At 45.3% G+C, this 25,180-nt stretch overlaps 1 protein-coding gene across 6 annotated transcripts in view; it reads left to right on the forward strand.

Moving 5' to 3' along the window:
- Window positions 1–25,180, forward strand: part of KIAA0319 (KIAA0319 ortholog) — a 104,170-nt gene that overhangs the window by 43,077 nt on the left and 35,913 nt on the right. For 4 of the 6 annotated variants that reach the window (XM_032247615.1, XM_032247619.1, XM_032247616.1 and 1 more), the window contains exons 2-7: window positions 5,052–5,211; window positions 10,527–11,272; window positions 17,334–17,526; window positions 21,153–21,251; window positions 22,509–22,606; window positions 24,157–24,244. In XM_032247615.1, the coding sequence (XP_032103506.1) occupies window positions 5,157–5,211; window positions 10,527–11,272; window positions 17,334–17,526; window positions 21,153–21,251; window positions 22,509–22,606; window positions 24,157–24,244 (1,279 nt within the window). In that variant the 5' untranslated portion in view covers window positions 5,052–5,156. Of the gene's footprint in view, window positions 1–5,051; window positions 5,262–10,526; window positions 11,273–17,333; window positions 17,527–21,152; window positions 21,252–22,508; window positions 22,607–24,156; window positions 24,245–25,180 lie in introns of those variants that run through there. The other 2 variants (XM_032247618.1, XM_032247620.1) reach the window with 2 other exon arrangements.

Below are 25,180 nucleotides of genomic sequence, written 5' to 3' on the forward strand. Positions count from 1 at the left end.
CCCCAGATAATTATGTGAGTTCTATTGCTAAGGAATAAATGGAGAATGTTCACTGAACTGGCAGTCTTTGCCACAGTCACCTTCATCTTAGCCTTGAGCCTCATTCTCTGCATCCTTGACCTTCATCCTTCCTTGTCCATGTCCTGGCACAGGAAGTGCTCCATCAGTCCTTGCGGAATACCTTTCTGTGCTTTGCCCATTTCTAGCCCATCTCCGGGCTCACCCCATCCCCACATCTCATTCATTCTCTGACACCAGTCAGAGCCTTATCCCATCTCTGAATCAGTGATGTCATCACCATCACCCAAAGAAGGGAGGGAATTCAGCTGGGGTGAGGCTTCTCAGATGGTCATGCGTGACAGGAATCCTAGATAAGGGATGAGATTGAGGAACAAGATCTGGCCAGAAAGATGTGGAGTCAGAAATATCCATTCCAACATCTCTAGGTAATTTTGTTTAAAAATCTGTGTCAGAATGACCATGTTAAAATATCTGTTTTCTATAAAAATGAAAACTACGAGCATATTTTATTAATGTAAAGGTAAGATGTGTTCAATTTAGAAAAAATAGAAAATACAGATCAGAAAGGAAGCAAACAATGAAAAGAAAAAAGCATATATTATTCTCACCAGTTTTCACCATGGAGGGATGTTTCCTTTCAGATCTTTACATGTGTAAAATTGATCCATGCAGAGTTTGTGGAAGGATATATGGGCTTGTACTATGTATAACATTTTGAGCTTGTGAAGCCTTATTTTAAAAGTTCCATTTTGTCTCTCAGTTCAGCTTTGCCTTTGATGAAAATTGTTAAGGAACTTGACAGGCTTTCTATGTAAATTCTGCCTTTTTAATGACGGAAAACTACAGTGCAGTGGGCAAAAGGCACGGAGCAGGAGAGAGCGCGAGTTTGTCAAGAGAACTGGGTCATTCGTAGACGGAATAATAAGTAAGAAAGGTCTTAAGTAATCCAGAATGGAGTGGACGAAGTTTACAGAACATCAAAGAGGGTGGGGATGCCACAGCGAAAGCTTGAGGTCTTCAGTCTAAAGGCTGACTGTGAAACTCAGCATCCTTTCCTGTAAAATGAGAATTGTGAACTCCTAATTCAGAAACAGTTGCTACAAGTAGATCAAATAAGATATGTGAAGCATTATTTAACCCATAAACTACCAATTAACTATGTATTTAAAAAGCAACACTTGGCCGGGCACAGTGGCTCATGTCTGTAATCCCAGCACTTTGGGAGGCCAAGGCAGGTGGATCACGTGAGGTCATGAGTTCAAGAACAGCCTGGCCAACATGGTAAAACCCCATCTCTACTAAAAATACAAAAATTAGCTGGGCATGGTGGCGGACGCCTGTAATCCTAGCTACTCAAGAAGCTGAGGCAGGAGAATTGCTTGAACCCAGGAGGCAGAGGTTGCTATGAGCTGAGATCACGCCATTGCACTCCAGCCTGGGTGACAAGAGCGAAACCCTGTCTCAAAACAAAAACAAAAAAAAAGCAACACTTATAAGCTATTAGAGCTAAAGGAATTTTTGATAACATCTAGTCCATATGTCTTTTAATATTTAGGAAATGGAGACGCATTGTTTTCTTACATTAATGTACCTCTGTTGAGAATGGGAAATGCTTTTTATGCTGAGCACTTGTAAGTTTGCACTGAGATAATGACAATGAATTGCTTTCCAGGTACAATATGGCTGTGAAAGTTGTACCTTGCACAACCAAAGGCATTCGCCAAAGGGCCGTGGGATTGGGCCTTTGGTTTACAGTCCATTTGCCAAACCATGTGTCTTCAGAGCCGTATCTTCTCTTAGAGCTGCCTTTTCTTAATTTGCCTGAAGGTACCATATGGTACCGTGGAGGCTCAATCTTTATCCATGGGGTTCTTGACCAATTATCCGTGGCTGATAGCAGTGTTGCCATTCTGGGCCCCAGCACCTTGGGGAGGTGAATAAATGGCATTTCTGGGAAACCACTTGCTATTCTCGCGCTCTTTGGTTAGGAAGCGGTCAATGGCTGCACGTGGAAGATGGCCAGTCTTCCCTTCCACCTCCCGTCTCAAACGATAATTTCCTCACTGGAAGCAAAGGAAGTTATTGGTGGCAAACTTGCACAACCAGGTATTCTTCCTCTAAGGTTTTAGGCATGCAACATATGAAATGCTTAGTTTTCCCCCTCCATTTTACCTTATCAGAGCAGTGTTCTGATAGCCTCAGATCCGTTGTACTGACCCAGAGGCGTTACACCCACCTCCTGACCTTACCTTAGCTCACCTGCGCTCTGGTTCCTCCCTGTTCCTTGGTCTAACTCAGCCCAACTCTGGACCTTAAAGATCCTTTTCACCTGCCCAGAGCATGGCCAGCGATGGTGTCAGGCTAGGCACCCCTGTGCTCCGGTCAGTGGCAGGCCCCTGGATGCAGTTCAACGGACAGCACTCTCGTGAATTTGAGTTGTTTCTCGATTAAACTCAAAAACAAGGCTGGGAACACCGTCTTAGGGTTTGATTTGTTTGCAGGCTCCTTGTCCTTTCCGGCTATTTTCTCCTCCCCTAGGCTGCCGGAGTTCAGAAATAACTGACTGGAGATACCTGTAGCGGTGTTTCCTTCTCTGTTTTTCATCCCTAGGATGCTTATAAATTCCTTTTTTTTTTTTTTTTGAGGCAGAGTCTCACTCTGTCACCCAAGCTGGAGTGCAATGGTAAACTCTTGGCTCACTGCAACCTCTCCCTCCTGGGTTCAAGCCATTCTCCTGCCTTAGCCTCTCAAGTAGCTGGGATTACAGGTGCCTGGCACCACACCCAGCTAATTATTGTATTTTTAGTAGAGACGGGGTTTCACCATGTTGGCTAGGCTGGTCTTGAACTCCCGACCTCAGGTGATCCACCCACCTTGGCCTCCCAGAGTGCTGGGATTACAGGCATGATCCACTGTGCCTGGCCAACACTTATACATTTCTAAAAGTACTGCAGGGCTTCTGGAAACAGGGGTAAGGAAGAGTCTTACCTTCCCATAAGGTTTGATCCACACATCCTCTGTGTGGAGGGAGAAGGAATAAAGCAGGGTGGGTGGGAGAGAATGGTGTGAACTGGAACTAAAATCTAGCCTACTGCAACATACCAACTGGCAACTCACTGGAGGATTCTGACACCACGTTAGGAAACCTTATCTAGGTGTTTTGAACATGAACTTGTGTGTTTCCTCCTGGGAGCCTTTGTTACATATTTGAAATAACAAACACTTGGAGTGCAGCTCCAAGTCCAGACTACCTTGTACTGGTTCTTCTGCCTTGAGCAAACCAGTTGACTTCTTTTGAACCTCAATTCTATCATCTAATGCAGAGATAATAATACTGCCTGAGTTGTGAAGATCACACTGAGAAAGCACCAGGCAAAAATAAAGTGCTTATATTAACTCAATTCAATTCCATGTAAGACGTTTATGACTGTATTTAATAAGATGCACAATTATTTTAAATACCGCTAAGGAAAAAAATGTTGTCAACTAAGCCAAGATACGTCACTTTCTTCTCACTTAGAGTTTTAAACAAATTGAAAGAGATTGAGGGGGTGCTTAGACAGATTTTTATCATGAATCATTCTTGTGCATATGTAAAAAGGAACATATAAGTGACATACATTAAGGTATTCCTAAATTTTCTTCCTGCCCAATAACTTAGTGCATTTACCAATACCTGAGGCTTTTCCAGATATTGCCTGTGTGCCATCATGAGCTTGGGGGAGGCGCCATTTCTTAGGAGGGTGCTTCGTGTTGTCTTCGAGATGTTCTTCCAAGCCTGTGACCCCACATGATGTGCATACATAAGCAGTGCCACCCACCTCCTGCCTGGCACATGGCCTTCTGCAACTGTAGGACATCCTGATATCAGAAATGGTAAAATGTAAAAATATTTATGTGTTAGAATTAATGAAATAGAGGCTGGGCATGATGGCTCATGCCTGTAATCTTTGCAAGTCCAGGACAGGCAGATCACTTGAGGCCAGGAGTTTGAGACCAGCCTGGCCAACATGGCAAAACCCCATCTCTACTACAAATATAAAAATTAGCTGGGTATGGTAGTACATGCCTGTAGTGCCACCTACTCAGAGGCTGAGGCACGAGACTCACTTGAACCCAGGAGGCAGAGGTTGCAGTGAGCCGAGATTCCGCCACTGCACTCCAGCCTGGATGACAGTGCAAGACCCTGTCTCAAAAAAAAAAAAAAGAAGAAGAATGTATCAAATATAGTAGTGTGATTTATTCCATCATTATTTCATAGTTTTAGCTTTGAGAGCCTGTATATAAAAGCAGACAATGGCCAGATCAAACATAAAATAGAATTTTGACCGACAATCCACAGCCCAGGATACCAGTCCCTCATCTGCCATAAGCAGCCTAGGAGGCCAGCCTGCTCTGAGTCAAACATCCAGGAAGCCAGATTGCTGTCTCGAAAAACAACCCTGGAAGCTACACAGTAACTTCTGTAACAATTAGCCCTGAATGACCAGGACTTGATTAATAACTAGCGGCTACATTTATTTTAATCCCTTCTTCCAACTTTGGACCAGTAAGAGAAAGCCAGACATGCCTTCTTAACCAACCACATAGGATGCCCCACTTCTACTGAGCCGCCTGCAGCCTCCCCCGCAACAGCCTCCACTTAGAGCACACCTGAGGCTTTCCCTTTCTCCACTCTAAAGCTTTCCCTCTGCTCTGCCTGTCTTTGAGTCTCTGCTAAACACAAGTGATGGTAGCTGACTGCCTCGCTATAACAAGCTCTGAAGAAATAGCCTTTGTGTTTCTCATCTGGTTGGTCTTCGTTTATTTACACAGCTTGTAAGGAGAGTGAGCGTAAAATTCCTTGGCTCTTCTTAGAAGCTGTACTGGCTATTTGAACAAACTCTCTGGGTGGATGGATGCCTGGGATGTGGCTCTGTGATGTGACCAGGACAGGCTTCCCACTGACATGAATGAATGATAGAAATAATTTTGGATGTTTCCACATTTACCTATTTTCTTCCTTCGTCTTTTCTGTTTTTCCTTTGAAGTTCTTGAGGCCAAATCTGGTTCCTGAAAAACATCAAAGAACGCTTGCACCAAACTCTTTTCAGGGCTGCTTCAGAAGCCTGGCATCACCCACTGTGTGGTGCAGAATGGCAGCCCCCGCAGGTGCGCTCTCTTCACTGCTGCTGCTGGTGACAATTGCAGGTAAACCACTACCCTGGAGATACCTGTGTTGGGCATGAGCTTCTTGTCTAGTATAAGCAACTCAGATCCACCTGAGGTGAAGGTGCTGTTGGCTTGCTTTGCAATAGAATTCTTTTACATGTAAAAGCATGAAAGGCAGAACTCATGCATGAGTGGTTTTCTTTAAACAGGAATTTAAATTTATTATTATCGTGACTGTTTCATGGGAAAATAAAATCACATTTCATAGATACTAGGAAAACTTTATGTTTGTATATTGAAAAGAACAGCATACTAGATCTAACCAGCAAGGCCAGACTTTCTTTTGTCAGAAATCTTTATTTTTGCTATACTCACTTTGTTTATGGTGGATACACTCATGGCAAAACATCATTGGTGAGCATCATTTATGGTGATCCATGGCGAGGCTGGTCCAGCTCAGCCCACCTGAGTGTACCAAGGATTAAGGGTGGTGGTATGACTAGGAAGACTGTTACGTACAGTTTGACAAAGTGAAACAAAGCCATAATGAAGATGACCTTAGAGAGACCCTTGTTTATTTTATTTTACTTTTTACTTTTTGAGACAGTCTCACTGTGTCGCCCAGGCTGGAGTGCAGTGGTGCAATCTCGGCTCACTGCAACCTCTGTCCCACCAGGTTCAAGCGACTCTCCTGCCTCAGCCTCCCGAGTAGCTGGGATTACAGCGCCTGCCACCACGCCCGGCTAATTTTTGTGTTTTTAGTAGAGATGGGGCTTCACCATCTTGGCCAGGCTGGTCTTGAACTTCTGACCTCATGATCCACCTACCTTGGCCTCCCAAAGTGCTGAGAATACACCTCCCAAAGTGCGGTGTGAGCCGCCGCACCCTGCTGAGAGACACTTGTTAAAATGCGGTTTCTCATGCCACACTCCAGACCTACCGGATTAGAACTCCTGGGTGTGGCTCGGGGATCTGGGTTTTCAGCACCACCTGGAGATGATTTAGAAGCACTCAAATTTGGGGCAGCACCATCTTACATGATATGAGGGCCACTCCAGACAGTCCTGCCACTGGAAAAGCCCTGCCATGACTGGCAGGTCACTTACTCCCTCCACCACACAGCTTATTAAACTCACCACTGCTTAGTGTGTAAGACAAAATGTCCCCTTATTTCATGTTTAATATACTCCGGAGAATACCTTCATTCATGTTTTAGATGATGGCATTAATGTTTAGAGACCCATATTTTTTTCCTTGTAAATCTCTACTTTTTCATTCCTTTTGCCTTTTTCTTATGAGGTGGTGTTCTCCGTTAATTCAAAATATCAATTCCTGGGCTATTGCATCCCAATAAATGTTATTTGCAATTTGCTCATCTTCCATCTTTTTTTGTGGGGGGACAGTTGGCAGAACTAGCTGAGGCTTTATTTTGCAAAAAAAACCCAGTTGACTTGTTTTGTAGCTGGAGGCATAGGCAAATGGGGAGTGAGCTCCCCTGTGGGTGGGCTGAGGGACGGGCTGAGCCTCAGGTGGATCTCCTATTCCCTGTGCTCCCCTGCACAGCAGCCTCCCCCACAGGCCCTGGGGCAGCCACAGGAGGGGGTGGGCTGGGAGGGGCTGCTGTGGCCATTGACTTGGGCAGGACATCAGAGGACTCAGACACCAGCTTTCTGTCATGGATCTCGATCTTCTTCACAACCATGGCCCTGAAGGAGCTGGTTCGGCTGAAGGAGCTGGAGCACCCACCAGAGCCAAAGCTGGAGCCCAGGCTGTAGCTGAGGCCAGGGCTTGCGAGGCCCCCGTAGGCCAAGCTCAGTTCATCTGAGTAGCCACTAGCGGTCTTCATACAGAAACTCGCGTTCAGCATCCCAGACTCCGGCCGGCTCCCCTCGTCCTCCAGCACCTTCCTGCAGGTGACGATCTGGATGTCCCGGTTGGCTTGATGATCATCAGCTCCTGGTGCTCACACAGCTGCTGTGCCAGGTCCCGCATGGCGCCTGCGGGGCAACCTCGAGCCCGGACAGCTTGGCACTGGCATCCTTAATGGCCAGCTCCCCGTGCTGCTCGGCATCCACGATGGTGCCCTCTAGGGAAGCCCTCTGGCCTTTGAGGCCCTCAGTCTCAGCCTGGAGCCAGCTGCTGTTCTGGTTTATCTCAGGGTCTCCTTTGCATGATGCAGGTCATCCCTGTGCCTCCCTGCCAGTGCCTGCACGTCCTCATACTTGATCTCGCGCAGCCTCTCAGCCCCACCCCCGCTGCGGTCGGTGATCTCCTTGCACTGGGCCTCGACCTCAGCAATGATGCTGTCTGTGTCCAGGGGGCGGCTGTTGTCCATGGACAGCACCACGAATCTGTCCGACATCTGGGACTGCAGCTCCCAGATCTCCCCTTCATGCAGCTGCCTGAGGAAGTTGATCTCGTCATTCATCCCCTCCAGGAAAGACCCAGCTCTACCTTGTTCGTGTAAGCTTCATGCACATCCTTCTTGATGAGGACAAATTCATTCTCCATCTCTAAAATTATTTGTGGTTCTTTTTTTTTTGGAGTTGGAGTCTCACTCTGTCATCCATGTTGGAGTACAATGGCAGGATCTCAGCTCACTGCAACCTCTGCCTCCTGGATTCAAGCGATTCTCCTGCCTCAGCCTCCCAAGTAGCTGGAATTACAGGTACCCACCACCTACGCCCAGCCAGTTTTTCTATTTTTAGTAGAGACAGGGTTTCACCATGTTGGTCCGGCTGGTCTCGAACTCCTGCCCTCAGGTGATCCACCCGCCTTGGCCTCCCAAAGTGCTGGGTTTACAGGTGTGAGCCACTGCGCCCGTCCTTCTGTAAAATTACTGATCTTGTCCTTGTACTTGTTCTTGAAATCCTCCACCAGCCCTGGCGTGTTGCCATACTCAGCCTCCAGCTTCAGCTTTTCCTGGCCCAGCGTGTCCAGCTGCTGCCGAAGGCTGATGTAGCTCTCAAACACGCAGTCCGTGTTCATCTGAGCCGTCTTCTGCTGCTGCAGGAGGCTCCACCTGCTCTCCAGCATCTTGTTCTGCCGCTCCAGGAACCACACCTTGTTGATAAAGGAGGCAAACTTGTTGTTGAGGGTCTTGATCTATTCCTTCTCCTGGGTGCACATGGCCTGGATGTTGGGGTCCACCTCCAGCTTAAGGGGGCTCAGTAGGCTCTCATTGACTGTGATGGCTGTGATGTCTTCCATACCACTGGCCCCACCATAGCCTCCACCCAGACCCATACTGGTTCCCAGGCCACCTTGGAAGCTGCTGCTGCTGCCCACTCTAGAGAAGGTCAAGGAGCTGATGCAGGCACTGGGCCCACTTGTATAGGAGTGGCTGCTAAAGGCCCAGGGGCCAGAGGCAGACACCTTGTAGGACTTCTGGGTCACCTTGATGGACATGGTAGAGGTAGGAGGGTTGAACCAGGTGGAGATTCAAGAAGGTGCAGATGCTTCTAGGTGCTTTTTTTTTTTTTTTTTTTTTCTGAGATAGGGTCTTGCTCTGTCACCAGGGCTGGAGTGCAGTGGTCCATCATGGCTCACTATAGCCTCAACCTCTTGGGCTTTAGTCCTCCCACATTGGCCTCCCAAAGTGCTGGGATTACAGGTATGAGCCATCACACTCAGCCCTCTTTATCTTTTTTACCTTTGTAAATGCTAACCAGTGATTTTATTAATTTGTCAACAATCATTAAGTAACTACTATGCCCACAGATCAGGCTAGGATTTATAGAGCATACAAACATAGGCGACAGGCTCCCTGGTCTCTAGTTTGATAGTTCTTGAAGAGCTTCCTTGAGTGTTTCTAATAGATTCTGAAGTAATTATGGCAACTTGGACCAAATGAAGAATGATTTCGTTGTTGGGAGCCCCACCTTCTCAAACAACTTTAGCCTTAAGATCTTTGCTTTTAAGGTATGCACATCAAAACAGCCCCCATTCAGGTGATCTTTTGCAGGACAAAAGGACTGGTGCACGCCACAGGCGTGCCAAGGAATCTGCCACCTCCAGCTGCACTCAACATTGCCCTAAGCTTTGAGCTGAAGGCGTCTGCCAAAGGTCTACTTGCCTCCCTGTGACACTTTGCTTTCCTGTCAATTTATCCATCCATCCAATTTAAAATAGCCTGTGAGACTTTAAAAATAAATCAATTAACAACAACAATGCAACAAAGACATGATGCTATTTTGTAAAGTAAACCTGTGTAATTGAATTTTATGTGAGGACCAAAGTATTATAAATAATATAAGTAAGTGGAGTGAAACTGTATAAAGAGAAAACAGATGGATGGAAGGGTGCATGGACAAGTGCAGGAATCTCTGGATAGATGAGTAGGTGGATGCCTGGAGGGATGGATGGATGGATGGATGAGTGGGTGGATGCATGGAGGGATGGAGGGATAGATGGATGGATGAATGGATGAGGGGGTGGATGCATGGAGGGTTGGAGGGATCGATAGATGAGTGGAAAGGTAAAAGATTAGAAAGATGGATGGATGAGTGGGTGGATATGTGGAGGAATGGAGGGATGGATGGATGGATGGATGGATGAGTGGATGGATGCGTGGATGGATGGAGGGATGGATGGATGGATGAGTGGGTGGGTGGATGCCTGGAGGAACGGATGGATGGATGAGTGGATGGATGCATGGAGGGATGGATGGATGGATGGATGAGTGGGTGGATGCATGGAGGGATGGTGGGATGGATAGATGGATGAGTGGCTGGATGCATGAAGGGATGGAGGGATGGCTGGATGAGTGGAAAGGTAGAAGATTAGAAAGATGGATGGATGAGTGGGTGGATATGTGGAGGGATGGAGGGATGGATGGATGAGTGGGTGGATGCGTGGACGGATGGAGGGATGGATGGATGGATGGATGAGTGGGTGGATGTGTGGAGGAATGGATGGATGGATGAGTGGGTGGATGTGTGCAGGGATGGAGGGATGGAGGGATGGATGGATGAGTGGAAAGATAGAAGATTAGAAAGGCAGATGAATGGGTGGGTGGAAAGATAGATGGATGGGTATGTGGGCGAAGGATGGATAGATGGATGGGTAGAAAGGTGGAAGGATAGGAGGAAAGATGGATGGGAGAATGAATGGAAGGATGAGTGGACAGAGGATGAATGAGTGGGTGGGAAGGTAGAAGGATGAATTTATGGACGGATGGTTGGGCAGATTGACTGTAAGATCATGCTGTGATCTTTCTGTGGGAAATGCTGATTCTTTATTTGCTTGCCAGACTGGCCAGGGACTGAGAAGACTCCGTTTTCCTGGTTTCTTGAGCTGGAGGTGCTTCCCTGTGTTATGCCTCTCTCCCTCATTAGAAACTGCTTTGTTTACAGGTTGTGCCTGTAAGCAGTGCAGTGAGGGGAGGACGTATTCCAGTGCAGTCATTTCACCGAACCTGGAAACCACCAGAATCATGCGGGTGCCTCACACCTTCCCTGTGGTAGACTGCACGGCCGCGTGCTGTGACCTGCCCAGCTGTGACCTGGCCTGGTGGTTGGAGGGCCGCTGCTACCTGGTGAGCTGCCCCCACAAAGAGAACTGTGAGCCCAAGAAGATGGGCCCGATCAGGTCTTACCTCACGTTTGTGCTCAGGCCTGTTCAGAGGCCTACACAGCTGCTGGACTATGGGGACATGATGCTGAACAGGGGCTCCCCCTCGGGGACCTGGGGGGACTCACCGGAGGATATCAGAAAGGACTTGCCCTTTCTAGGCAAAGATCGGGGCCTAGAGGAGATGTCTGAGTACTCAGCTGACTACCGCGAGCTGGAGAAGGACCTCTTGCAACCCAGTGGCAAGCAGGAGCCCAGAGGGGGTGCCGAGTACCCAGACTGGGGCCTGCTGCCGGGCAGCGAGGGGGGCTTCAACTCTTCTGCTGGAGACAGCCCCGCCGCGCCAGCGGAGACGCAGCAGGACCCTGAGCTCCATCACCTGAATGAGCCTGCTTCAACCCATGCCCCAAAACTCCCTGAGAGAAGTGTGTTGCTTCCCTTGGCGGCCACTCCATCTTCAGGAGAGGTGTTGGAGAAAGAAAAGGCTTCTCAGCTCCAGGGACAATCAAGCAGCAGCTCTGGAAAAGAGGTGGGTGTGTTCAGAATGTAGTTGAGGGTGGGACGGGCTGGCAGACCGCAGGAGGGGCTGGGTTTCAGGAACTGGGCACTCTTTCAGGCTGTATAGCATAAGGAGCTTCCTCCTAACCGCACCTGTCTGAGCTGTGGCAAGCAAGATGACTGTCTCTCAGAGATTTCTAGGAAGCAGAACATTTTGTTCCTTTGCTATGTCTCCACGACCAGGCTGTTAAAAACAGCAAACAGTTCTGCCTTCAGGAGTCAGCCTGCTCGTAATGACTTAGCACTTCTCCCTAGAGATGCTTCTACCAATATTTAAGGGAGATGGTATCTCCGTCCCTGGAGCCAGCACGCACATCCACCCAGGGGCCTTGAAAATCACGCTAGTAGGTTTCTTCCAGACCAACCAGGTGCTTTGGCTGCTGCAAACACAAGGCATCATGAACAGTTGGATAGGACGACAGATACGAAGGAGAGAACTTAAGCGCCGTAAAAAGTTCCATGAAAAAGCTCAGGTTAAAATAGAATGAGAGTCACTGGAGTGGAACGATTTCAAAAGCAGGCGGAAAGCCCAAGTGTTAAGGGCAGGAGGCCGGGGAGACGGAGGAGATGTGTGTGGCAAGCAGAGGGCAGCTGGAGAGCTCAGAGGCTGCTTGTTTGGACCCTGGTCAGGACTCGAGAATGTGGTCGGCATGTTGATCAGAGGAAGCTGAGGCCAACATGGAAATGAAGTCAAAAGGGAACCTGGGAGTCCTTTAAGAATTTTTTAACGGAAAAGTTTTCCTTTTTAAAATTCCAGTGCTTATATTAGAATAAGTGAAGAATGCTGGATTGAATTGACTCTACATCACAATCTCAACCATGAAAAATCACTAAAAAGTGTCTAGAAGTCATTTTTATGTGTGAGTTTTCTTTTCTTTTTTTTTTTTTTTTTTGAGACAGTCTTGCTCTGTCCCCCAGCCTGGAGTGCAGTGGCACGATCTTGGCTCACTGCCACCTCTGCCTCCCTGGTTCAACCTTTTCTCCTGCGTCAGCCTCCCAAGTAGCTGTGACTATAGGCGTGCACCACCATGCCCAGCTAAGTTTTGTATTTGTTAGTAGAGACAGATGTTGCCATGTTGGCCAGGCTGGCCTGGAACTCCTGACCTCAAGTGATCCACCCGCCTCGGCCTCTCATAGTGCTGGGATTATGAGCATGAGCCAGGCGCCCAGCCAAGATTTAATCAGAAGATTTTTTTCTGCTTATATTTTTTGAACTCCGAAGTGTCTATATTTTCCTGTACTTATAACTGGATTAAAATGAAAAAACTTTCCATTAAAAATAATCTGATAGCATTAAAGATTAACCATATTTACTCATATCAGTAATATTAATATAATTTCCCCTTTTTCATGCTGCCAAGTCATTTACTTCCTGGTTTATACAGATGGAGCTCTCTGAAATCAAGCTCTATTAAAAATCCTTTGGCTCATTAGCTCTTTGAGGTTGGTTTTGTTAAAAGATAATTATCTAAATAGGTGAAATTGTGAATTATTTAGATATAAAATGAACATGTGTTTAGAGATTTGATTCTACTCATTAATCACTGAGGGAACTAGGAGATTATAATTATCCTACCAGAAAAGCTGAAGAACAGACACATTCATGGATTTAAAAATATATTGAAATGCATGTGCAAATAGAGGCAAAACTGGGTTTCCAGTGAGGAAAGGATGGGGTTCAGTTGAACCTCTAGCAGGCAGGGGAGAATTTGTATGTCTATAGACAAGAAGTATATACATTGTTACCAGTGACCTGCAACTTACAGAGTTGTAAAAATAGCTCAAATACAAGAAGGACAAGTCAGACAACCTGGAGGGGTATCCAGTAGATAATATGTTTTTATTTATTTTTATTTTATTTTAATTTTTTGAGACAGGGTCTCACTTTGTCACCCAGGCTGGTGTGCAGCGGCGCAATCTCAGCTCACTGCAGCCTCGACCTCCTGGGCTCAAGCAATCCTCCCACCTCAGCCCCACCAAGGTAGCTGGGACTACAGGCGCGTACCACCATACCCAGCTGATATTTTATATTTTTGTTAGAGATGAGATTTCACCATGTTGCCCAGGTTGGTCTCAAACTCCTGAGCTCAAGTAGTCTGCCTGCCTTGGCCTCCCAAAGTGGTAGGATTACATATGTGAGCCACCTCGCCCTGCTGATAATGTGCTGTCTTCCACTGAAATACAAATATTCCTCTGAAGTATAAGAGATGTGTAGACAATCTCTGAATAAGTGTTCACAAAAATTAGATGCATAGCATAACAAGAAACCATATATTCAAGCCCAATACACTGATGTACACCTGTAATCCCAAGTACTTGGGAGGCAGAAGTAGGAGAATTGCTTGGGCCTAAGAGTTAGAGACCAGCCTGGGCAAAATAGTGAGACCCCCTCTCTTAAAACAAAAAGAAACAAAGGAAACATTATTTCATTGTGACACAGTGCCAAGTTTGGAATTTATGGCATAAACTAAGATCTTGTCTCTCACCAAAATATATATATGTATATATATATATAAAATAGCTCAATTGTATTTGGCAAAGGTACCTAGAAAATTTAATGGGGAAAGAATAGTCTTTTCAACAAATGGTGTTAGGACAGCTGGATACTTACATGCAAAAGAATAAATTTAGACCCCTAAAATTTTTACCTTATTTTTTAAAAATTAACTCAAAATGGACCAATAATTTCAATATAAGTTAAAACTATAAAAGGCATGGAAGAAAACTCAGCATAAATCTTTGTAAACTTGGGCTAGGCAGTTATTTCTTAGTAAATCAAAAGCATAGGATTAAAATAGAAAAATGGTAAATCTGAATTAATCAAAGGTAGAAGCTTTTGTATTTCAGATGACAACGTCAAGAAAGGGAAGCTTTCTTGATGGGGTAAATACACCATAAATACTGCAGATGCTGAATATACAAGTAACTCCTGCAACTTAATAATAAAAAGACAAATAGCCTAATTCAAACACGGGCAAAGGATCTGAATAGAATTTCTCCAAAGATCGTAGAAGAATGGCCAACAAACATGAAAAGATGCTGAGCACCACTAATCTTTAGGGAAATGCAAATCAAAACCACAACGAGATACTTCACATCTACTAGATAGCTAGAGAAAAACTAAAAACAGATCATAAGCGTTCATCAGGATCTAGAGAAACCGGAACTCGCATGCACTGCTGGTGGGAATGTGAGATGTTGCAGCCTCTTTGGTTTGTTTTTGTTTTTTGAGAGACGGGGTCCTGTTCTGCACCCAGTTTGAAATGCTGCAGTGCCGCATGGCTTACTGCAGCCTTAAACCCCTGGGCTCAAGTGATTCTCTTGCCTCAGTAGCTGGGACTATGTCGTGTGCACCACAAAGCCTAGCTAATTTTTTATTTTTATTTTTGTAGAGATAGAGCCTCACTCTGTTGCCCAGCCTGGTCTCAAACTCATGGTCTTAAACAGTCCTCCCGCCTTGGCCTCCTAAAATGCTGGGATTATAGGTTTGAGCCACTGTGCCTGGCCCTAGTGTAGCTGCTGTGGAAGACAGCCTTGCATTTTTTCAAAACCTTAAGTCATATGACTCGGCAATTTCACTTCTGGGTATTTACACAAGAGAAACAAAACATGTCTATATAGAAACTTGTACATGAATATTCATAACAGCACTATGCATGAAATAGTGCCATTGAATAGGACATCTATGAAAAATAAATCAAGATCAAACTTGTAGAGGATACAGGACATTTTTTGCAACTGTGTTTTCCAGTTGACAAGACTAGAGAAATCACCTAAAACAAGCTGTTTTAAAGTAAATGAGTAGAGAACATAGAAACAAGAGCCATTTGGGACTTTCACTGACGACGCCCAGCTGAACTTGAAGGCTGAAGTGGGCGATGCTGGTGCTCAGTGGCTTCCATGGAGGATCCGTTTGCCTTTGGAGGGGTGTGTCAGAGAGGACCTTGTGTCCTGATGACTCAGTGACGAGTTCTGTGGTGGAGGCTGTGGGAGGATTACTGAATAGTGAAGGGAAGAACTGGCATCTGATTCCAGCCTGGAGACGCAGCATGGTGGAAAAGGGAATGTTGTAGAGAAGGGCAGGACGAGGGTTTAATTCCCCGTCAGCTCTTTCTGGCTTAGTGACCTCGACCCAAGGTACCTTAATTTCTCAGACCACTGCCTACCTTCATTCTTTATTTCAGCTTGGCAATAATTTTTCAGGACTTCATAAAACTAAAAACAAAAAACAAACAAAAAAAACCCCTCAGTTTATCCCCTGGGATTTGCAGAGGCCCCAGTATAAAATGCCGTGCACACATATTCTGCAGCCCTGGTTTGTAGTAATTCTAAACTTCATACTATTCTTAGAGAGTCACAGCTTAATCCATAGCACTCACTTCACAAACCCAGATGCCTGAAAATTCAATTAAATCAAACATCTTAAAATTGTATAGTAGACCCACTACCTGATTTTTAAAATGTAGGTCAATTGGTTTCTCTTAGTTTGATCGTACAGCTTAATTTCATTATTTCATCTTTTTTTTTTTTTTTTTTTGCCTTGGTTCTGTAAATTTAGTTGCAGAAGGTTTCACAAGTTGCCTAGTAAATATCTGGAACCCAGTGAGAGCTCAGTTGCTATTAGTGGTGGTACCAGTGATCACACCTCCAAGCACAAAATTTATGCTATATCCTTACTCACTTTTCTCAATTGTAGAAAAGAGTAGTTGTCATTTCAATTAGCACCAGTGCCCCCCTCTCTGATTTACATCTGAATTATAGCTTTTCTTTCTGTGGGTTTCTCACTGTACATGGCCTCTGTGGGTCTTTTGTATTCTTAGTCTGAGAATTTGACTTACCTGGCTCCACGCAGTTACTGACTTTAAGTCTCAGAAGATATTTTATTATCATATTATGAGAATTTTCCCCCTGGCACACGCTATTTAATTAAAAAACTTTAACTTGACTAACTGTAACTTTAGGTTATCGGTTATACATAGTGGATAAATGAATAAAGATGATTTACCCTAGAAGCCTGTTGACTATTAAATTATTTGATTGTCGTCAATTGTTGCTTTAGTGATTGTCTTAGCTTGTTTCGCTGCAACAAAATACCATTGTATTAATCCATTCTCACACTGATATAAAGATATACCCAAGACTAGGTAATTTATAAAGGAAAGAGGTTTAATTGATGCACAGTTCGGGATGGCTTGGGAGGACTCAGGGAACTTGCAGCCATGGCAGCAGGTGAGAGAGAGCAAGCAGGGGAAAGGGCAGATGCTTGTAAAACCGCCAGATCTCCTGAGAACTCACTATTGCAAGAACAGCATGGAAGAAACCATCTCCATGATACCGCTTCCTCCATCTGGTCTCTTCCTTGACACGTGGGGATGATAATTCAAGATGAGATTTGGGTGGGGGCACAAAGCCTAGCCATATCAACCATGATCTGGGTGGCTTAACCGTGTGTAACTCATAGTTCTAAAGTGTGGAGGTCTGAGGTCAGGATGCCAGCAGGGTTGGGTTCTTGTGAGGGTTTCTTGGTAGGTAGTCATCTTTTTGCTGTGTCCTGACATGGAGGAAGGAGAATAGCTAGCTGTCTCTCCTCTTCTTAGAAGGGCACTAGTCCCATTTATGAAGGCTTTATCCTCATAATCTCATTACTTCCCAAAGGCTCTACCTCCAAATACCACCACATTAAGCGTTAGGATTTCACCAAATGAACCTGTGGGGTGTGGGGGGAGGTGTGGGGCAGAAACAGTCAGTCCAGTGAACTGGTTAGTTTAGGGGCTACTGTAATTACTTTCTCATTCTTTATTTTGAGTGTTTGCGTGTTCACCTGTACTAATTGTCCAACCCAGAGTCGCCCTATATTTCTAACAGATGGCAAAGAGTGTACTTGAGAGTTTTGAAATATTATTCATGGCGTTTCAAACATTCCTGAAGCTAATTTATGAAAAAGGTTGGTAACACTGAGTTGCTGGAAGAATTGAACTGTTTTTGTTTGTTTGTTTTTTTGTAACTATTTATCCTTGTAATTGATCTCTTAGGTTCTAATGCCTTCCCATAGTCCTCCTCCATCAAGCCTGGAGCTCAGCCCAGCTGCCGTGGAGAAAAGCCCAGTGCTCACAGTCACCGCGGGCAGTACAGAGCACAGCTTCCCAACACCTCCTCCTAGCACAGCCCTCCCTGGGTCCACCCCATCTGAACGACCCATATCGCCTACCACTGCTCCCAGGACAGGTAACTTTTAAAAAATACAATTGGAAGAAACATACTGAAGACAGGCTGTAGAATTTGGTAGTCACAGCTTTCAAAGTTGACTCATTCCCTCCAGGAACATTTTGAGCGTCTAGCCAGAAACAGTGCTGGATACTGGAAACAAAAAGAGGAATAAGACATTGTCTTTTCCCTCAGGGACTCCATAGTCCAGGAGAAGAGGCTGACAGGTAAAGAGGTGGTTCTGATACAATATGGTGAGTGCTGTAAGAGGCTGCTGTGGGGGCAGAAGGGCACCTTCACCCACTAGGAGGGCCCAGGGATGCCTTTCCAGAGGAGATGCTAGGGTAGAGTGAGCCAGCAAAAGTGGCATTGATCTGTTGTTCAGGTGAGGGAGCAACATGTTTAATGACAATAGTGATCATTATATTTACTTAGCACCTATAGAGTGCCAGGCAATATGCTCAGTGCTTCATCCATCATCTCATTCATCACCTATGCAAAAAAACAGAAGTTCAAGAGCTCATGGGGCATTCTGGAAGAAATGTAAGGGATTCAGTGTGGCTGGAACTGGAGTGGCAAGCAGGGCAAGAACTGGAAAGATCATGTATTTTATGCTAAAGATTCTGCACCTTATTGGATGAGTTTAGAGAATCCCTGAATGGTTTTAAGCAGGAAAGCAAAATGATCAGATTTGTATTAAGAAAATAGTGTTGGCCAGGCGTGGTGGCTCACACCTGTAATCCCAGCCTTTTGGGAGGCCCAGGCGGGTGGATCATGAGGTCAGGAGTTCGAGACCAGCCTGGCCAACATGGTGAAACCCCATCTCTACAAAAAATAAATAAATAAATAAAAAGAACTGGGCATGGTGGTGCACGCCTGTAATCCCACCTACTTGGGAAGTTGAGGCAGGAGAATTGCTTGAACTTGGAGGCAGTGGTTGCAGTGAGCCAAGACAGTGCCACTGTACTCCAGCCTGGGCGACAGAGAAAGACTGTCTCAAAAAAAGTAAAAAACGAAAACAAAAGAAAAAGAAAATAGCATGGAGTTGACTAAGTTGACTAGAGGCAACAAGATCCACGGAAAGGCTGTGGTGAATGGCTGCAGGAATGGAGGGAAGAAACTAGATTCAGGAGGTAGCAAGGGAGCAGAATCATAAGGATTTGATGAGTGACTGATGAAGGTAAGGATGAAGGAAGAGGATGCTAAGATATATGAAAATACAGAACTGAAATTAGATGAGCAGCTGGGCTGAAGATAAAGGATTACGAGTCATCAGTGTGGAGGTGACAGTTGAAGGCACGGGGGACATAGAAGATCATCTGGGGAGACAGCGGGAGTGGGCTAAGGAGAGGCCTGCGTACTGGGACTTGAGGACATCATCATATGAGCAGCTGACAGTGCAGAAGGAGCCTGCAAATCTGATTGGGTAGTTGTGCCAGAGAGGTGGGAGGTAAAGAGGAAAGCTAGAATCTGGGAAGAAAGGAGGGAGAGAGTTCTACGGAGGAGGATAAAACCATTTTCCATCTACCCTTCTAGGTTCTAGACTAGTGCCCCTTTAACAAAAGATAGATTAACAAGAGAAAAAAAAAAAAAAAAACAGGTTTATAACATGTACATCTTACCTCTACATGAGAGATAACCAGGGAAATGAGGAAATCTCAAAGAGGTGGCCTGGAACTCTGGCTTAGCATCTGGAACTAAAACAAGAAAAGAAGGTTGTGGGGAAGCCAAGTGGCCAGAGGTGCCCAGAACAGCAAAGTAGCAAGAGGGGGCCTTATTATGCAGATTCGTCAGGACCTTCTCCACTGGTGGGGATCCCTTGGGATTTCGTCACTCTTCTCTTCCTGATATAGAAAGCCTGGCTAATTTTTTTTTGTTTTTTGTTTTTTGTTTTTTTGAGACGGAGTCTTGCTGTCACCCAGGCTGGAGTATGGTGGCACAATCTTGGCTCATTGTAACCTCCACCTCCCAGGTTCAAGCGATTCTCCTGCCTCAGCCTCCTGAGTAGCAGGGACTACAGGCGTGCACCACCACACCCCGCTAATTTTTGTATTTTTAGTAGAGAGGGGTTTCACCATATTGGCCGGGATGGTCTCAATCTCTTGACCTCATGATCTGCCCACCTCAGCCTCCAAAAGTGCTGGGATTACAGGCGTGAGCCACTGCGCCAGGCCAGAAATCCCCATTTGTAACAATGTCCCTTTCTATATCAGGAAGAGAAGAATGACGAAATCCCAAGGGATCCCCACCAGTGGAGAAGGTCCTGACGAATCTGCATAATAAGCCCCCCTCTTGCTACTTTGCTGTTCTGGGCACCTCTGGCCACTTGGCTTCCCCACAACCTTCTTTTCTTGTTTTAGTTTGCTAAGCCAGAGTTCCAGGCCACCTCTTTGAGATTTCCTATGACCTAAAACACCCATCTGTAACGTGATAGGTTTGGGTCAATGTTCCTTCTAGGTCTACAGTTCCTGACTTTCAGGGCAAAGAGTTAGTGAAAGTGACAAGAGAGGAGCCAGCAAAGCCACGGAGAGCCTCTGCAGCTGATCCAGGAGCACGTGAGGGACCGAGGCCTGAGGAGAGGAGGGGGTTAAATGATGACAGCCAGTGCTCGACTTACGACCACGGTCGGGACCGCGGACCGGTCGTAACACAATTTGGTCGTAAGTTGAGTGGGCTATATGTACAGTTGAAAGGGTGCACGCGGAGATGGTGGTGCTGCCGGAACCTGGTCCGCACTGTCGTACGCCCAGCTGGGCAACCTTTGCGCTGCCAGACACGGAGCAGTCGTGGCTAGCGATTGTGGTCGTAAAGTCGAATGGTCGTAAGTTGCATAGGTGGTAAGTCGATCAATACCTGTAAATAAGCAGCCTGTCCACTTCTCCTAGCAGGGTCCCTCTGCAGAGCACTCAGCTTTACAAAAAAGAAAAAAATCTTTGATTTTTCTCTATGTAGTATCTGGACATACCACAATATATTTTACAAGTGAAACTAATGTCTAGTGGACTCAAACCGATAGAATGGATGAATATATCAATGTAATCCTGGTTATAGAGAAAGTAAACAAGTGCTGTTCTGAATGCTCACTTGGCGGATAAGCACTTTTGATAAGAGTTAATGTTCCTGCTTTTAAGTTAAAACCGGCCTTTTATATTGAGGGTGACTGGATTTTGTTTTGGAAAGGTTCCAAGTACAAGGCCATTAGCAGTAATTCATGAGAACTGAGTGGAGTAGGAGAAAGGAGACAGAAACACTTAGGGTTACACTCAGTCTTTCTCTAACTAAAAATAGCTCACACCAGGGAGTCAAGAAAAGCTGGGACTAAGGGAGAAAATGGACCCAATCCATAACTGTGCGAGACTTATTTCACGTAACTCTTGTCACCCAATACATTGCTCAGTCAATTTGAATCATCATTTTTGTCACAGTACCAACTCATATATGCGGCTTAAAGCCCAGCACTATAATATAGGGCACAGTTCAGTTTCTAGACAGAGGAAAAACGTGCCTTAGCTAAAATCTGATGAAGAACTATTACAAAAACATATGCTATTTTATGTTATGGATACTAAAAACAGATCTATTATGGAACGGTAATGCAACATCATTATATTATATAATTGCATGGATTATTTCCAATTCACTTTTAGTGAAAGAACTTATGGTATCGGCTGGAGATAACTTAATAATAACTCTTCCCGACAATGAAGTTGAACTGAAGGCCTTTGTTGCGCCAGCGCCACCTGCAGGTGAGAGTGTAACCTTCCCCCCTCACCGCTAGGAACTGGGTGTTCTCCCTCAGCAGGCCCTGACAGGCTATTTACAACGCGGATTCTTTTTCACAACATCGCACAACGTCACAAACAAAGGTGGAAGACAAGGCTTTGATTATCCTAAGCATCAACATTTGTTGCAATAGTTTAAAAGGGAGTAAGAGTCTAGGACATTAAATACAGTAGATATCGTTTAGTTGGTAAGGATGGAAAGTCATACATTTCTGATGATGCAAAGCGGAGCAGGACAGGCTGCCACGTACCACTTGTTGACCTGTGATAACCTACAGAACCTGGGAAGATTCCACCGGAATGAGAGGGAAGTGGTGCGCACCCACAGGTTTGCTTGCAGACGCTGTGGCGTTGACAATCACGGCTCTGAGGTTCTCAGGGTACCTCACACTAGCTGCTCAAAAAATTTTATTCAAAATGCCCTTTATTCTACTTGTCCAGTGCTCTACCATTCAGTGAACATTTGACCTGGGACCTGTGGCCCGTCAAATGCATTGTTTTTAAGGTAGACTCATTCTTAAGGTGTTTGACTATTTCTCATTCAGGTTAGTTCCTCAGTTGATTTTTTTCTCCATCACATATGGGTCAAATTTTTATAAACAGAGATGATAATAGTTGGCATTTGCATTTTAATCCTTTGAGATGAGGTACCTTATACTTTACTAACATCTGAAGGTGGGAGACTGTTTCATCTTCACAGAGACATGTTTATATTCTGTTTTCATGTCCTTAAATAAACCCCTACAACAGATCAAATGAACTGAAATCTCCTTGCCTTTTGTTAAAAAGAGAAAAGCACAGTGGATCATACTATGTTAAAACTGATATGGATCACCAGATGTAGCACCCTAGTAAAAAAAGTCATCAAATACTAATGGTTAAATTAGGGAGGGTTTTTTTTTTTTTTTTTTAACTTTATACATTTCAAAAAATTCTTGTAAGTTGTATGCTTTTATAACAAAAAAAGAAATTTTATATTAAGAAGATACATATTATTCTTTACTTGGCTGATAGTTGAAAATCAAGTTCATAAGATGATAGCAAAAGTGAGGGGGTATAAACAAATAAACAAAAAATATACAAGTTTAAAAAAAGAAAGCGGAGTTTAGTATATCCAAGGAAATCTGTACTGCTGGTTTTAAGGCATCGCTGTCCCTCTGCCCAGGTTACCTAGTGACCTCTCAGAATTTATAACTACTCATATTTATTTTTTGCTCTCAGAAACAACCTACAACTATGAATGGAGTTTAATAAGCCACCCCATAGACTACCAAGGTGAAATAACACAAGGACACATGCAGACTCTTAACCTCTCTCAGGCAAGTAACTGGAGGCGGGTTGTGTTTGACAGCACAGCATAGCGGCACAGAGCTCAGTTCATCCCTTCTTCACTGAGGAACCCAAACATCTTTCTTTTTTTTTTTGGAAACAGTCTCACTCCGTTGCCCAGGCTGGAGTGCAGTAGCGCAGTCAAGCTCACGGCAACCTCCACCTCCCGGGTTCAAGTGATTTTCCTGCTTCAGCCTCCTGTGTAGCTGGGATTACAGGCACACACCAACACGCCTGGCTAATTTTTTTGTATTTTTAGTAGAGATGGGATTTCACCGTGTTGGCCAGGCTGGTCTTGAACGCCTGACTTCAAGTGATCTACCCTCCTTGGCCTCCCAAAGTGTTGGGATTACAGGCATGAGCCACCACACCTGGCCGCAAGTGTCTTTCTCATGGTAAGATCACAAGAAGGATATAAATGAATAAAGTTTCAGCTATGCAAGTAAGCAGGCAGATGGTGAAGAGGCTTCAGATGGCTTTTCTTGATTTGAGTTACTTGGTGTGTCTCAGCTTGGGGAAAAGAATCTGGGTGTCCCACAGGCATTGCAGTGAGGTTAAAACCTGTTCGAACTCTTGCTCTCCTTGCAGTGTTAAGTACATTCGACGTATCTCTGGTTCTCAATCAGGCACATCTCTAGAGTTGCCAATAATCCCATTCCAGGTCACAGATTGCCCTATCCCATATTGCTGTATGATGCAAGCATTCACAAGAAACATGCCATCTTCTTCTTTTTTTTTTTTTTTTTGAGACGGATTTTCTTTCTTGTTACCCAGGCTGGAGTGCAATGGCGCAATCTCGGCTCACCGCAACCTCCGCCTCCCGGGTTCAGGCAATTCTCCTGTCTCAGCCTCCTGAGTCTCTGGGATTACAGGCACGCGCCACCATGCCCAGCTAATTTTTTGTATTTTTAGTAGAGACGGGGTTTCACCATGTTGACCAGGATGGTCTCGATCTCTTGACCTCGTGATCCACCCGTCTTGGCCTCCCACAGTGCTGGGATTACAGGCTTGAGCCACCGTGCCCGGCCAGAAACATGCCATCTTTCTGGCCTAGGCGGTTATGTAAACTGACTTTGCAGCTAGAGGTCTGGTTTCCTACCAGATGATTGACTTCGTCTCCTGGGACCACACAGCTCATGGTGTGGCATGGACTTGCATCATCCCCATGTCACTGAGCTCTGGTTCTCAAAGTGTGGTGTCCAGCCACCTGCAGCCAGCCCACCAGAGCTAGGTGGTGAAAATGCTTGGTTCATACACACACGGTTGAGAACTGCTGCCCTCTGCTAGTCCATCTCACTTAGGCCTCTGCAAGGCCCTCTGCAACGAAGCTAAAGGCCTGTCTAGGTGATCCTTAGTGTTCCGGAATTCAGGCTTCAAACGTGTGGCAGCCTCTTGACAGATCCAGATGAGACTCCCTGCTGAGCCGCTTCTCCATGCTGACTTTAGGAGCATGGCTTCTGGGATATTTTAGCTTTTACTAGGTAATGGACACATCATGGCTTTTGCAAGTTGACTTGTGTACCTTTTCTTTATGTTACAGTTGTCCGTCGGACTTTATGTCTTCAAAGTCACTGTTTCTAGTGAAAAAGCCTTTGGAGAAGCATTTGTCAATGTCACTGTTAAGCCTGGTAAGCCTGTGTAGGAGAATGGCCTCCTGCTGTACACATTTATCTCAATTTTTGGTGCCTGGATGACTGTCTATCTGTCTGTCTAGAGAGAGAGAGAGACAGAGAGAGAGAAAATCTATTTTAAATTAGACTCTATTGTAGAGAAAACATGCAAAGATTATGGTTTTGTTTTGTTGTGTTGTGTTTTACTTTCTGTATAACACTTAGTACTTCCTTGACAAGGTTATTGCTGGCTGCTCTTGAGTGGTGGCGAATCTTCCTTGGCCCTCTCTAGGTGACAATTACTCCATCCACCCTAACTTCTGCCTCCACTCTCCATGAGTCAGCTTCACCTTCGGAGCAGGGCATGTTAAATACATTCAACGGGGCAACCAAGAGGTCAGGGGAAAATGTGTGCCCATCGGTCAGTGCATTCATGTGAATTAGAAACCGGTGGTTCTTGAGCTGGGCGGGCACAGCCCTGGCTTGGTGAGTGGAACGGGCTGGCTTTCAGCCTCCACCACCCCTCTCCTGTGCTGAGAGCACAACCTACACAATGAAGGTAAACCTCCCCCGAACCAACTTCAGCCCAACCTGAGGACCTGACAGCTCTGTGTTTTGCATATTCTGCCTGGTTGTTACCCCAGCTGAAGCATGGTTGGGAGTGGGGGCTTGCCGTTAGTCAGATATTGAAGATCCAGCTACCCGAGGAGCTGGAGCCGTAACCCCTTGCTGCTGCTCTGGAATTACTGCTCACGTTCTGTGACCAGCCCCTTGGTTATTATTGCGTATCTTGACTGAGCCTGGGCTTCCATTCAAAAGTGTAAATGTACAGACAAGCTCCTGAAATTCACAGAGACTCCAGACTTTAAAAGGTGCTCTCCATAGTCGAGGCCTGTAGGGTAAACACCTCCTTGACAGGACATTTATAATCAATTTTTGAAAGCAGATACTTTT

Source organism: Sapajus apella, unplaced genomic scaffold, assembly GCF_009761245.1.
Source record: "Sapajus apella isolate SASKATOON/1434 unplaced genomic scaffold, GSC_monkey_1.0 scaffold63, whole genome shotgun sequence".
Classification (NCBI taxonomy): domain Eukaryota; kingdom Metazoa; phylum Chordata; class Mammalia; order Primates; family Cebidae; genus Sapajus; species Sapajus apella.